Source organism: Chelonus insularis, unplaced genomic scaffold (genome assembly GCF_013357705.1).
Source record: "Chelonus insularis isolate UGA/USDA-ARS -01 unplaced genomic scaffold, ASM1335770v1 contig_88_pilon, whole genome shotgun sequence".
In the NCBI taxonomy this organism is placed as follows: Eukaryota; Metazoa; Arthropoda; class Insecta; order Hymenoptera; family Braconidae; genus Chelonus; species Chelonus insularis.
In genome coordinates, this window is record NW_023276776.1 from 4,308,525 (window position 1) to 4,323,612 (window position 15,088).

The following is a 15,088-nucleotide window of genomic DNA, read 5'->3' on the forward strand; positions in this document are numbered from 1 at the left end:
TATTGAAATATTTATCTCTCTTCTTAGGAACTTTTTTAACTGGCCTTGGTCTAAATTCAAAAATCATTGATTTATTTCCAGCATGTTTCAATTCTGCTAAGCAACCTCGACACGCCATCTTGGATGAGTTCTTGGAACTCGGGGAATCCCGAGCTTGCAGCTTGTGTTGCCAGGTGGCTTTAGTTTTCTCTTCAGCAAATTGTGGTACATTTAGCCGACCCTGAAAAGAAGAAAGTGACCTATCCAGCATGGGGATCTAAATGCCAACATTTCGAACATCCCCAAACCTAAACTTACCACAAAATTCTTGAATCCTGGCCAAAGAACACTGATTTACTTTCCACTTGTTCCTGATTTATTTTTACTTTAGATTTTTTTATCTCACTTTTTATAGAAACTAAAGTTCAAACTAAAGTTTAAATTTACTAGAATCCTCTCTAGAGGTTTACTGAGATCTCTTAATATCTGTGTACAGACAAGTTAGATGATTTACGAGAATATTACGAGGTTCAACGTACCAGAGTAGGAGTGGAGATACAAGCTGACAATATCCATGATACGTCAATATATTCTTGCCTACGGGCAACCTTTCAATTTTCATGCAAATCGCCTGGCGACCTTTGGCTCTTAAGTTTTTTAACTCATGTTAGAGAAACAGCCATTAGTTTTTTTTCTCTCTTTTTAACGTCAATCTACTATACCTTGCTCAGACTTTGTATGCTCTATCATGGCAACCGGAAATTTATTCTTTGTCATAACGTAACAAATTTTCATCTTACTAAGATATATTACGATTGAGATTTTGCATTTATCGTTTCTCGGGCGATATGGGTGAGATAATGTTGAAAAAATCAAGAAGATGACAAATGTGCTAAGAACGTCATCATTTTTATAACTAAAAAAGCTGGTATGTGTTATCGGTACTAGAATTTTACATTTTTATCCTTCAGCAGATTTTTTCTTAAATTCTTAACAACTGTAAGATGAATGTACATTCATTATAAATTCAGAACAGATTTAAGAGTAATTTTTAAGCAATAAACATGATTGATAATCACTTTGGAATAATTAATTTAAATCAAACTTATACTACACTCAATTAATGATATTCTTAGATCAAGAATAATTTCATTCTTGATCACAATATCTCAAACAAAACAATAGCACAGTGTATATTTAAAAACAAAAACTAATCATTCATTGATGAAAATGATAATGAATCATTCTGTTTGGTTTCGAGTAAGACAGAAAACGAAACTCCGGAAGAGACAATAAAACTAGAATTATTTCGTAATTATTTATGTACTAGATAGCTCTGTGGTTGTAATAAGGTAATGACATCACGGTATACTATAAAAAAATATTATCAGACCCATAGGTGGCCATATTTCATTGCTACTTGGATAGCTCTTTGCTATTCATGCTTTACAAAACATCATCTTTAAGTTATACTTGAAGCTGATATAAAATTTATTAAGATTGGCAGAGCCTGCCTTACATGAGGCTGTACCATCTACATAAGACTCTATCCTTGATCTGTTGCAGCAACAGATTATTTTCTTTTTTCTACCAACAAAATAATATTTTTTCCAAATAAATAATTGATTAAAACATTATCGATAATTGAAAAAATATGCCTATAAAAGAGCGACTACTCTCGTTAATTGTTTGGGTTAATTAAATCTCAAGATAAAGTTGTCAGAGAGTAACGAGTTAATTTGGAAAGTTTCGCAGGCCCGCATACTCGGTGTCGAAGAAATTAAATCAGTATTCCTTTCCCCCTTTCTCTCTGAGTAGTTACTTACTCTCACGTTATTTACGAGACCCTCTGGTGTGGTGTTATTGAAAATTTCCGAGTATCCAACTGTCAAAAAATTCAATGAACTTTTAGTGTATAGGTATTTTAATAAAATTTCATTTGCGTTACAGGTCAAACTAATTTACGCAGATATCCAGTGATGGTATTTATCCATGGTGAAAGCTTCGACTGGAATAGTGGCAATCCATATGATGGAACAGTAATAGCTGCTTACGGGAATGTGGTGTTTGTAACAATTAATTTTCGACTGGGTATTCTGGGTATGTAGAATAATAAATATTAAAAGCTTAAATGGTATATATTATGTCATAATATAAAGAGTGCAAACAAACATTTATATGTTTATTTATTATGAATTTTTTGTTGGACTTTATTCGTTTTTGTCTAGCACGTGGTATAGAATCAGAACATCAATTCAGATGGTCAGATTTTTCTGCAGTTTTCGATGAAAAATCTTTTTACAGCAGTGCTGCTGGTGGTGGCTGTTAGCTTGCTCTGCTCATAATTCAGAGTGAGAATAAATTTTAAAATTCGCGCATACGGCGAAAGCCAAAATAAAAAAAGGGTCAAAAGAAAGACAGAATAAAATAGGTAATTTTACGAGTTTGAACCTCTGTTAATTCAAACAATTCGTATAGAAAAAATAATACATTTGTTGTTACTTTATGCTTACGAGAAATCGAGTAAAAATTTATCTTCAAAGTTGTGTAAATTTCGACAAATACATTTGTCTTCATAATTTGGAGTCTGGAAAAAGTTAGCTTCGTGTTTGAGGGCATGAGAATGCAATAGATGCGGGATACCACGTGCTTGAGACGAAAGCTCTCTCACCCGCTGTATCCGGTAGCAGAGTGGTTAGAAAAAAAAACACGAAACCATAATCATAAATTAAGTTAAAGTGCTGGGGAAGCGCTTAGTGCTTTCCCAACCACGAGTGCGAGACGGACACAGTTAGCCCGCGCTGTCGAGGAGGGTAAGTTTACTGCAACCACCATCTTTCTCTCTTCCTCCCTTTAGTTTGCACTCCCAACCGTCGTTTTAGGGTGAAAATATATGCTTCGAAATATGCACACTGATACTGAACAAGTTAGAAAACAATTTTCTGGATTAAATTTTAATCAACTTCTAAAGTTGTTATAAATATAAAAGCCACTATCCAGCTGATAATTGTGTTATTTATTATTTTTTATTTTAAATATCTAAAGTGTATTTAACTGAATTATCCTACAATAAAACTATGTAATAATTATAAAATTCATTCTTAGGCTTCCTAAGGCCTGGAACGAGCGACGATGTGGCGAGTAATTTCGGTTTATTGGACCAAACCGCGGCGCTGTTGTGGTTAAAGGAGAATATTGCAAAATTTGGTGGAGATCCGGATACTGTGACGATAGTCGGCCACGGAACAGGAGCTATTTTCACTAATTTACTCCTCATAAGTCCAGTCGCTAATAATAAAGGTGAGTGAGAAACAATATATACCTCGCTAATATACCTATATACATGGGCAATCCCTTTCAAGTGAAATATGTGACATTCTACCCTTGTTCTCCAAATTGGAAACGTCAGAAGAGAATTAGCAGCAGCAATTCAATTTTGTGCACTCGACCTCTAAATAGCTGAGGATAATTGTGACATTGATAGGATGCTTTTACTATTACTTTACAAACTACTCATTGTTGTAGAACTAACATAATAGAATATTAAGCAGAATTATCTTTAAAGCAGTTTATGAGCTTTATGTCTCTATAAATAAGCAGAGGAAAAAAAACATTGCTCAGTGCTTTTTTCTGCATGTTATCATTTCCATAATTGGCTAAATTGTTAAATGAATTATAAAAAGATCAAATTACCTATAAATTCATTAGACTTTTATTTATTCCATTTTATGTTTTGCTTTTCGTTGAAGATGTTTTTATCATGATTAAACCCGATAAAATGATAATGGTAATAATTATAATAGATTGGAGAATGCTATTTTGATATTAACTATACCTGGAAATAATTTAAAAAAAATTAAATGAATTAAAAATAGATATTTAATTATTTTAATTTATTATCAGTAGATGCGATCAACAGTATCTGTTTACCATTTAGTTATTTGATGTCAACTAGTATAGAATATTATTGAGATATTGAATATTAATATTGGCTGGAAAAAGGAATATTGAAAGTGTATGAAAAAAGTTTTTCCACATTTCGTGAGCATTAATTATGGCTTATCTTCTTCTATTTATACAACAACCTGTTTTATGTCTAGTATTTTTTTGTTTTATAATACATGTTCAAACGAATTATTCTATTGTCAAAATCAGCAGAACATTATAATGAATTAATTAAATCAAGGCTTTTCATCAACAATAATAACAAAAAAAAGTCTACAAAAAATTAAAAAAAACTTCTAACTGTATAATTAATTAAACTTGCTAAATTATCTGTAGCGAAATAGAGCATGATCTCATTTATTATTTGTGAAATTTTAATAATAAATTTTTTGTTATCAGGTCTATTCAAACGAGCTATTCTGATGTCAGGATCAGCTTTGAGTTATGATGCAATTGGAAAAGCTCCACTACAAATAACAAAACAAGTAGCATATGCTCTTAACTGTCCTACTACGGATGACAACGAATTGGCAGTTTGTCTTCGCAATCGAGACGTGGATTCTTTATTGAATGTGAAAATCGATAAACCAAGATTCGTACCAGCATTTGCTCCACTCATCGATCGTGCAGTTATTCCGAAGAAGCCTCTGAGATTGATGGAAAATGCTCAAGTGTTTGGCAGGTTTGCAATATAAAAACTTTTTTATATATATTATTATTATCAACTATATGTATGTTTCAACCATACGGCTAAAGTATTTCTCATGCAATTTCCCAATCAATATCGACAGCTTTGACTTGATGTACGGTATTACTGAATCTGAAAAATTCCACGTCCTACCACCCGTTGCTGTGCTCCATGGAATGCTAGACGGCCAGAGAGATGAAGTACTTCACGAACATGCAAAAGTAAGATCTTTACTTTGATACTTGGCTTCTCATAACTTTCATATTTACCTTGAATAAAACAAATATTTTTTCAGGCAACTCATGAGCTAGAGCCCGAGCTGATTTTATCTAAAGTTCTAGAACACTACGGGGGAGAGTCTCTAGATGGTTTTTCAAATGACTACCCAACGAAAAATCGAGATATAGTACTTGATGCTTTTTCAGACAGTGCTGTCGTTGCACCACTAGTACTCATGGGTAGAATTCATGCCAAAGCCAATCCTAAAAACTATATGTATGTTTTTTCACATCCTAGAGCCATGCACGATTACTCAGGAGTAAGTAAACATTTTTCATCAGCTTATGAGACTTTAATTTAACAAATGTAAACGTTTACTTACAATTAACAAATCACTATATTTCCTTCTTCTAACAATAACAAAAAGTTTCTTCATTTAATATTTGAAGATTATTGTAGATTATAAAAATATATATTTCTAAAAATATTATATCAAATAATATATAAGAAAAATTTTATTCAAATTTTGTAGCTCTTTATATAACGTCAATTTTATTATTGAAGTTTTTATTCCAGTTTGTATCATATAATTTTTTATTACTGAATAAACAAACCTCATATATAATGTTTGTTAATACAATGAAGAATTATTCTCTGTTTGTTCAACTGAATGAATTAAAAATTACAAATGCCAGGAAAAATATACTCTTTTTTCAAAGAGCTTATGATGCTTGATTAAAAACAGTTTCAATAATGAGAAAAATTTGAAGAGATCAATTTATAAAGATGCACCAATATATGGAAGAATAATTTAATGAACACTTGACACTAAAAGAGATATCAGTTAATGTATATCTATTTTTTTGTTTTTTTTTTTTAGCAACATCGACAACATACCGTACATGGTGAAGAAATACCTTACATGCTTGGTGTTCCACTTGATGGTGGCAAGTATCATTTGCGCGGTCGATACAATATTGGAGAAACACTTTTTTCAGAAGCCATGATGACTTGGTGGTGCAACTTTGCATACACAGGGTACGAATAAAAGAGAGAGAAAAAAATTTAAGTTACTTTGTAAATATGAAAAATCCGAAATGGTTTGTTGGTTGCGGCAAAATGGAATTGGGCAACGTTCCAAGCATTATCCGTGAATGTGTGAGTAATTTCCATAGGATGAAGAGGGTTGATCGTCTTTTTTTCTGGCTATACAACCTACACTTTAACGGTGAAAATTTAGTGGCGAAGAGTGACAGAATCAATTACGTTTATATATGAAAAGGGTACGAGTGTTAAAAAACACATGGACGAAATATGTACCATCATGGGAAATATGTGAGAAAAAAAAACATCTAACTTTTAATTAATCCTTTATTGAAATGTCTTTATATTCAGGTTTCTATTATATTCGTCATCTTTTTTAAAACGTACAATGCAGATTTTCTTATAAGAATATTTCATTTTTATTTTATTTTTGCTCTATTCGATATTAATAAAAATGTTCGAGATATATGCACAAGAGACATTTCATCCATTTAAGAGTATTCTGCAAAAGAGAATAAAGAGATTAATGATGGATGTCTATTTCTTTGATACTCTCGCATAGTTTTCGTGATTGGTGATGGTAATTTTTCATTGCTATGTACGTGAACAAGAAGGTTAAAAGATCAAACGATAGTTCCAAAGAAAGTTATTCAATAGAGAAAATAAATTACATTGTTTATACATACTTGATGCTTCTAAAAGTTTTATTGTTTCATCCATTCTACCATTCAAAATTTTCCATCTCAATTCAACTCATGACCTTGTGTTTTCTTTGTAATTTTAATGATACTATAACTATAATTACTTTCAAGGAATTACTTTCAATCGAGTTCGTGAACCTCTTCGATATAGAAGGAATTAATTACAAGAGAAATTTTTTTCATTCATGATGTGATTAAAATAATTCAGTCGTGATTAAAAAGGTGATTTCAATTTTTATAAACGTCTAACTGTTTTAAAATAAATTATTCCAAAATTATTCATTTCGCAATCATTTTCAGAGCTAAATATTTTTTATGTTAAAATTAATTTCTTTATTTTATGTCGACTATAAATTCAGTTATTCCATTTTTTGTTTCATTTTATAGATCAATTAATTATTTCATTATTAAATTTCTCAGTCTTCAATTCGATAAATTTTGTCAAATATTTTTATAAATATATTGAATCAGAATTAATAAAGAACTCTAAGTAGTATTGTTTAATTATTTATGTATTCATTTTGACAATAGTTTATTATAGTTTTCTCAATGGATGGCATAATTTTTTTAGATGTGCTTCCAGAATGTAGTGAATGCGGAAGTCAGTGGCTTCCCTTTCTCGTTTGAATGGTTTTCAGAATAATTTAATTAATGATTATTGATTTGATGGTCGACATTGTTAAATTAACGGTCTAGTGAATCGTTCGTTTTAATTTGTCCAATGGCAACGATTACCCTATACCTACAAATTACACTATCCCATTCCGAAGGGTAGATTTGCTAGAGAGAGAATTGGTTACGCTTTATCATTTTTAGACAGTGTCAGAAATTAGCAACCCTTCCGATTGGATTGTTTTCGATGTTCAATGTAACGCATAAAGTAAATGCTTATATTTTCGTACTGAATTTTATTATTTATCGATTGCTCAAATTTTTTCATCTTTGGAAGAACAAAAAAACATTGATTGAACATTTCATTTCATTTCAATCGGACTATGAGTATTAATCAGTTTAAAAAATATTCGATACTGCATGAACAGATTAAACCAAGTTATCCATAAATTAGTCGAGAAAGCATGTAATAAAAAAAACATCATCGACTATTAATCTTGTCAGTTAGAATTTTCCTTTATAAACTTAGATTACAGAGGAGTATTTTTTTTATCATCAAGTTTTGACTTGAAAACAAACTCTTGAAAGTGTCGGGTTTTTTTTTGATGGTCGTATAACAAAAATTTCTTTCCCAAAGGACGTTCCTTTCGTGGGACTATGGAGAACGTTTGGGGAAAAAACGCAAAGCCTATATAGACAATGAATTAAAGCAAGTTCCGGTTTTACCCCATTTTAGGGGTGAAATAATTGATTTTATATTTTAGACCAGATTCCCGCATTTCTACGCATTAAGACGAAGAGAATGAGTGGTCAAACTTGAAAATCGGACAACTTTGATTTTTCGACCCCAAAAAATGGCAAGTGGTACCCCTTTCCATTTTTTTTGGCCAAAAAATAAAAGTTCTTCGATTTTGATGATTGAGGGCTCATTCTCTTCGTCTTGATGCGTAGAAATGCGGAATCGGGGCACCGATCAAGAAAATTCACTTTAACACCCTTAAAAAGGGGTAAAACTGGATACAAATTACAAATTATCATCCCCTTGACTTTAAACCCTTATAACTCATGAACGGATGGTCCAATAATCGTTTTTAGGGACATTTTAGAAACTTTAGGATCTAAGCTAAACAAACATATCCATAAAAAACGTTAAAAAAATTCTTTTACCCTTAAAATGACCGAATAACTAGACAAACTCCCATAAAAATGTGATTCTTTTCATATTTTAGCGATTTTAATCATGAAGGAAATTTTTTTAACGTTTTTTATGGATATGTTTGTTTAGCTTAGATTCTAAAGTTTCTTAAACGTCCCTAAAAATGATTATTAGATCATCCATTCATGAGTTATAAGGGTTTAAAATCAAGGGGATGATAATTTTTAATTTGTAACCAATTTTACCCCATTTTAAGGGTGTTAAAGTGAATTTTCTTGACCGGTGCCGAGATTCCGCATTTCTACGCAGCAAGACGAAGAGAATGAGCCCTCAATCATCAAAATCGGAGAACTTTATTTTTTGGCCAAAAAAAATGGAAAGGGGTACCACTTGCCATTTTTTAGGGTCGAAAAATCAAAGTTGTCCGATTTTCAAGTTTGACCACTCATTCTCTTCGTCTTAATGCGTAGAAATGCGGAATCCGGTCAAACTTTTAAAAAATCAATTTTTTCACCCTTAAAACGGGGTAAAACCGGAACTTGCTTTAATTCATTGTTATATAGGCTTCGCGTTTTTTCCCCAAACGTTCTCCATAGTCCCACGAAAGGAACGTCGGGGAATTTATCCACTGGGGAACATTTGGGAACGAAGTTTTTGTTATACTGGTAGAATAACAATTCAATCAAACTATCATTTGCTAAGTGAGAATATTTTTTGATTAAATAGCAGCTAATTTTTATTTTATGTTTTTCAAAGGAACCCAAATGCACCAAAGAGACTGACTTATCTAACAGATGGACCAAAAGAGTGGCGACAATATCAACTTGATTGGCCTGAATTCAATTTCATTGATGAGACGTACTTCAATTTAAGTGAGTGTTAAGTTTTTGTGTTTTTTAAGTCTGATAATTAAAGCAGTACTTAAAAAAGAAAATTAAATTTCACAGCGATTCCACCGAAGGTGGGACGGCACTATCGATCGGCAGAGATGCAATTTTGGAATGAAGACATACCAAATTTAATTAGACATAGACCTCGAGGTCCCCGTCCTGAGTTTCTGGATAGAGCAGACGGGATCGGCAAGTATAGAAACATGAACTCATCCAAACCAGTCAATGGTTTTGGAATGAAATACACAACAGCTATACCGAGCAGCTTGGGTAGTGGATATGGTTTGACAAACGAACAGGAAAGTCCGTCCAATAGATTTCCGTTTTCTCAATTGAACGGTGATTCTAAACAAGACGATAGCAAACCGGTTATTGAGGAAGGCATGTTCAAAGGATCATCAGCTATCACGATGATTATTGGTTTCGGAATTGTGTTTCTGCTCATAAATCTTTCCGCTTTCTTTTACCTCTATCATAGACGTCAAAGTTTGAAAAACAAAGAACAATCGGCAGCAAAAAAACTCAATAGACGTTTCAGTAATAAGAGCGGACATAATGGAGCTGGATCACGTAAATCAAAAGCTAATAAACAGGTGGAAAATCCGATAGAACTCAGCCGCAAGTGTGATAGTAAGCCTGATATTCATGAGGTGGTTAAAAGTGATAAAGCGTACGATAACAGCTCTAACTTTGGCCGACAGTCAAAGCTTTCACGACAAAATTCAAACTCTACGATCGACACTCACATTAAAGTTAAGGAATGGATCCAACAGGAAATAGTTCACAGGTGAGTCGGAGTTGGAGACTGTTCTCTCTCTTCTGTACTTCCAACGCTGTACCTCTTATACATCCAAGTGTGTCTAATTGAGCGAGTCGTATTCGTTGTTGGAGAGTCCTTGTGTTAACGATTTGCCCCTGACTGCAATAGAGTTCTTGACCAAGGTGGGCCGGGTAATCCAATTACGTTTGCTGCTTCCTCGAATAGTCGTTGCACCAAAATGCGGCCGACAACCCCGATGAAACCTACCCACTTCTCTTGAAGTTTTGCAATTACTTTTATCTAAAATTGAAAATTGAAAAATTTATTTTTTTACAATATTTTTTATGCATTTTTCACATCGTTAAAATGTATCCCACTTTTTTTGTTTTTTGGTTTCTTTCTTTGCATATTTATTTGAATTTGAACATTTCTTGTTTAATTCATTTGAGAAACTGAAAATTTAATTAAAAGAGAGAATTAACTACTTTAGTAGAAATGAAATCAAGGCTATGATAAGCCTTGGCTAGATAATTTAAATTATGTTAAGACCTTGACCAGGAAAATTTCAACGGGGATAAAAAAGAAACAATTTATTTAAGAAATTAATGCTCGAGTTTAATTTAGAAAACTGGGATTTTTTTAGTCTTTTTTTCTTTGATGAATAATTTACTTATTAATTATAATATCAAAGTTTAATTTCACTTTTCTACTTCTTATTCCATTACTTATAAGAATTTATAATTCTTCAATTGGATAAAATTGACACTTCTTTATTTTTTATTCAAAACAAATCGACTTTATTAAATTTTATTTTTCATTGAATAATAATAATATTGGTGTAATATTTATTTATGTTTATATTCCAGATGCTCACCGAGGTTTCTAAGGAAGACTCGTGAGACATTACAGAAAGAACACGAAGAAAAGCTAACAAAACAGCATCAGAAAGGTGATGATGAAAGAAAAAAAAACGAAGAAGAACAATTGAAAACAACAAAGCTTGAACCAATATACGATCAGAATCCAGCTCTTATTGTAAGACCTGGTGGGAAAAAACCTAAAGTGCCTAAAGTATCTGTGGCAGTTGACGCAACACCTGCGACAAGAACGGAATCCATCCTCAATCAAATACCCATTGAACTTGTTAAAGATTTAAATTCACTCGAGGGAACAAGTCCATACGATCAAGTGGAATTTATCGACGTCCGTGCTACACCTCAGGTTGTCGTTATCGAACACCATCACTCTCGAAGTGATCCTCTACCTATGGAGACAGTTTTTAAAACTATAAGACCCAATTTTCCAACAAATCGTGTATGCGAATCCGATTCAGGCAGTGCAAGTAGTCTTTACGCCAAGATAAATCCAAAAGTAAAGACTAAATTACCTAGCTTTGATCAATCGGATACTCTAGAGGAGGATGTTTCCAACGATACGTGTGATGGGAGTGAGATATCCAAAATTACTGAAGGAAATATTTACGGAAGAATTCCCCAGATGACAACATTTGCAGTTGACCAACCAAAAGATATAAATGTCACATGTCGAGAGCCCATTACTGAAAGAGAGAACGTAAGTCCAGAAGAAGCTTTAAAGACCATTAAACGACGTAATTATCCAAAGGTACTGCCAGACATAGAAAAGAGACGATCTCTTCCAGCAACAAGTAGTTTTTGTCCCCCGAGACAATTTGGAAATGCTTTGATGGATCATAGAAAAGGTTCTCATCCACCTTGTGTAGGTGGGTGTCCACCTCAACCACCTCCAAGAATGTTTGGAACTTCCAAAAGCCTTGATTTGCCGGAGGAAGATGAAAGAGAACCAATTACGACTAATCTCCATGTTGGCCCCTTATTGAAAAGGCAAGATTCCACTGGTAAGAACCGTTCAGATTCCAGCATCATTGACTCCATTGAACGTATTGCTATTGATGCGCAGGAAGTTTTGTTTAATCATCGCAACGAATCTGCTGGGCTGAATACTACTACTTCGATTACCGCTAATCCTAAATGTCCAGTTCACGGAACATCCTTTGGATTGCTCGATGAAAACTTGGAAAGTGCTTCAAGTAGATCCGTTGACGGACTCGATAGGAACTTAAGTAAGAGTAGCAATCGAGATTGTAATTATTCATCAAGTTCGACCAAGACATCTACTAATACATCATTGCCTAATGTGAGCACGAAGAATCCTAACTGGTATTTATCCATGCGGAAAAGAAACAATGAGAATCAATTCACTGATGGAAAAGACTTTACTTCTTCAATAGAAAATACTCCAATTCCACCAAAAATCAATCAAGATATTCCGGAAGGAATGAAAATTGTCATTACTCCTAAAGTACCAAACATTCCTAGCACTCAAGATTTAATTACACCACAACTTCTAAACCACGAACAAAAAAATGCATTTGCACCAACAGAAAAAGTTTCAGTGATAGATATGGAATTATTGAAACAGAATGACGGATCGATAATTCGTCAAGGAGCTGTTGAATCTTCTGCACCAGTAATAAATTCTTCAACGCTCGATAGGAAAAATCCCAAAGTCATTATTGCTCCAACGGGAACACTAGAGCAACCTAAAATCATCATTAAACCAACTTCGAATTTAGGACGTAGCAGAGAAAGAAATATCCCCAAAGTATCAGCCATTCCTTCACCAGAAACTCCGAATCTTCAGAGTACTGAGAAAGTTAACAAAGGGATGACTGATACGATTGATAAAAAATCTGAGAAGCCTCAACTCAAAGAGAAGCCCAAACTTACAAGGGTTCCTTCAATTACTCGGAGACAACCCGGTGAGCCTTCGTCTCCAATTTATTCAGAAAAAGTAGAAATTGTTCAACGAATACATGTTGGACTTAACAACCCAGTAAGTTCTGATGGTAAATCAAATATTCCAACACTGAAGACAGAATTGATGAGAACGGATTCATTTACGAGCTCTAGTGATTCGAGTTTTAACACAAATACGATTAAACGAAAGCCTATGGAAAAAAATTAGTGCCTTTTTTATACATGTATAGATTAATTAAATAAAAATAACCTAGTCTTTTATCATATTTTTGTAAGCAACATTTTTTTTATTTAGATAAATTTCATAATTTTATACATCATTGATGAATATTTTGTTTTTAAAATAAGAGAAAACTTTCAATAAATATGTAAATTATATTTAATGTTGATATACCGTAATGAGTATTAGCCATGTTTCAATTGATAAAATAAAATTAATTCAAGTGTATAATTGATAAATGTTAAATTGTCAATTTCTATGAAATGAACAAGTTATTTGTTCTGGAAGTTGCATCACAGTAGTTGGTATTCAATGGAATAATTTTATTTATAAATACATTGCACAGTAAATGTTAACATTGTGCTCATCTTATACCAGTTATGAAAATAATATGCTCCACAGAAAACAACATTGGCTGATTTCATTTAAACTACAATTAACATGTCACTTATTTATGTAAAATAACTTCAACCCAATATTCCTATAAAATATACATACACAATTAATTTCAGAATACCATGTGTAGAACATAATCATTTCAACATAACATCCCAGATTTCATAACAATATGCTAGAAGAATAGAAGAAGTACGATTCAGCATTACAATGTCTTCTGGTGGTTTAGAATTCAATCGGTTGGAGATATTGACTCAGTATATCGTATTTGACTATCCCGTTTCAGATTTCTCTAGGGCTTCAAGTTAATTGAATGTAATAATATAATTTTGAGCAACTTTAATAATTAATTATTCACTAAATATTAAAGAAAATTGACATTAGAATTGTAAGAAATAATTTATACTCTCAAACTCTCTGGCTGCTGATGATGTTAGACATTCAACAGTCAATCGATAAGTATGACTGTATTGTTGATACGAACAATGTCTTAGACTGGTTGATTAGCACTGTTACAATCAAATGCTCGTAACAAGTCATCGATGATGTTCAAGCAAATTAAACAGTGTATTCAATTACTTTCCATCACGTCGTTGACCTTTCAAGCACAAATTAAACGAAAGCTTGCTGAGCTGAGAATATTTTCATTTGAGTTGTTTCTGATGCTTTGAAAGTAATTAACTCAAGTGTTATTCTTTTCCTTTCAATTCTAGAGTGAACGTCTGTTTGTAATAGCTGTTTGAAAAAATTCGCTACAGAAATGATGAAAGTTTGAAACTGACAAGATATTCACGTTTGAAAATGTGAATATTAGAATACTACAACAGTATTGCTTCTCAGTAAATACGAAACTCCCAAAGGGCCGCGAGATTTTGCGGAATTGGCTCGGGACCCACTATCCAGCCTGTACTCGTTACGCCACTAACAACTCAATAGCCGGCGCCTCGATTCCGCATCCGGTGTGTGCTGTTGACCTGAAAATATAGTTTCAATCGTATAGAAGCAGGTATAGCAAGCGAAACAAATCTTTCAGGCCAACAACGATAGATAAAGCTGGATAATTGACTTTAATCAACGGGTTCAATATGAAAAAACAATAACAAAGTAATATTCTCGTTTGTTATTAGTGGATGTATTCCTCCAACAGTACTTGCAAATAACTTTTTTCGTTGCGGAAATAATTACAGAAGAGCGTGGAAGTGAGTTGTATATAAAATTTTTTCTATTAAAACTGATTTGTGTAATCAGAGCTGTTAGTAGAATAAAATGTTAGAGTCAGGTATGTTCAAAAGACTTGAAAAAGCTCTTTTATTTTAAACAAAAATAAAAAAAATAAACGTTGGAAGTTTATCTATAATGAAATCTTGAGTAATATTTTCATCGCCGGCAGAGATGCCCTATCATCCTCGTTTCCGTCCACGAAGTTCCGAAGAGGGACAACGCTTCAGATGGCCAAGTGTCTATTCGTACACTTTTCATCGTTTATGCCATAGTCGAGACTATGCTTACTGGTTCGTGTTTATTGATTTTTCTCTCGTCACGTTAGAGAACTCTTCACTTTGTGTTATGAGCTAAATTGAATTTCGCACCGTGTTCTCATTCATTTTGTTGCGTCAAGCCGAGTAAGAACATCAGATCCGACAATAAAACAACCCGTGAAGAAGAGCACAAAGTTATATG

The 15,088-nt window shown here is 32.9% G+C and overlaps 1 protein-coding gene across 1 annotated transcript in view; it reads left to right on the forward strand.

The window, feature by feature from the left end:
* LOC118071932 (uncharacterized) overlaps positions 1-13,053 on the forward strand; it is a 35,504-nt gene extending 22,451 nt beyond the window's left edge. Inside the window, exons 3-11 of the mRNA XM_035091429.1 lie at positions 1,930-2,079; positions 3,085-3,279; positions 4,324-4,606; positions 4,716-4,833; positions 4,908-5,150; positions 5,712-5,869; positions 9,101-9,216; positions 9,292-10,021; positions 10,861-13,053. Coding sequence (XP_034947320.1) covers positions 1,930-2,079; positions 3,085-3,279; positions 4,324-4,606; positions 4,716-4,833; positions 4,908-5,150; positions 5,712-5,869; positions 9,101-9,216; positions 9,292-10,021; positions 10,861-13,000 — 4,133 coding nt within the window. The 3' untranslated portion in view covers positions 13,001-13,053. The remainder of the gene's footprint in view (positions 1-1,929; positions 2,080-3,084; positions 3,280-4,323; positions 4,607-4,715; positions 4,834-4,907; positions 5,151-5,711; positions 5,870-9,100; positions 9,217-9,291; positions 10,022-10,860) is intronic.
* Positions 13,054-15,088: the final 2,035 nt, after the last annotated feature.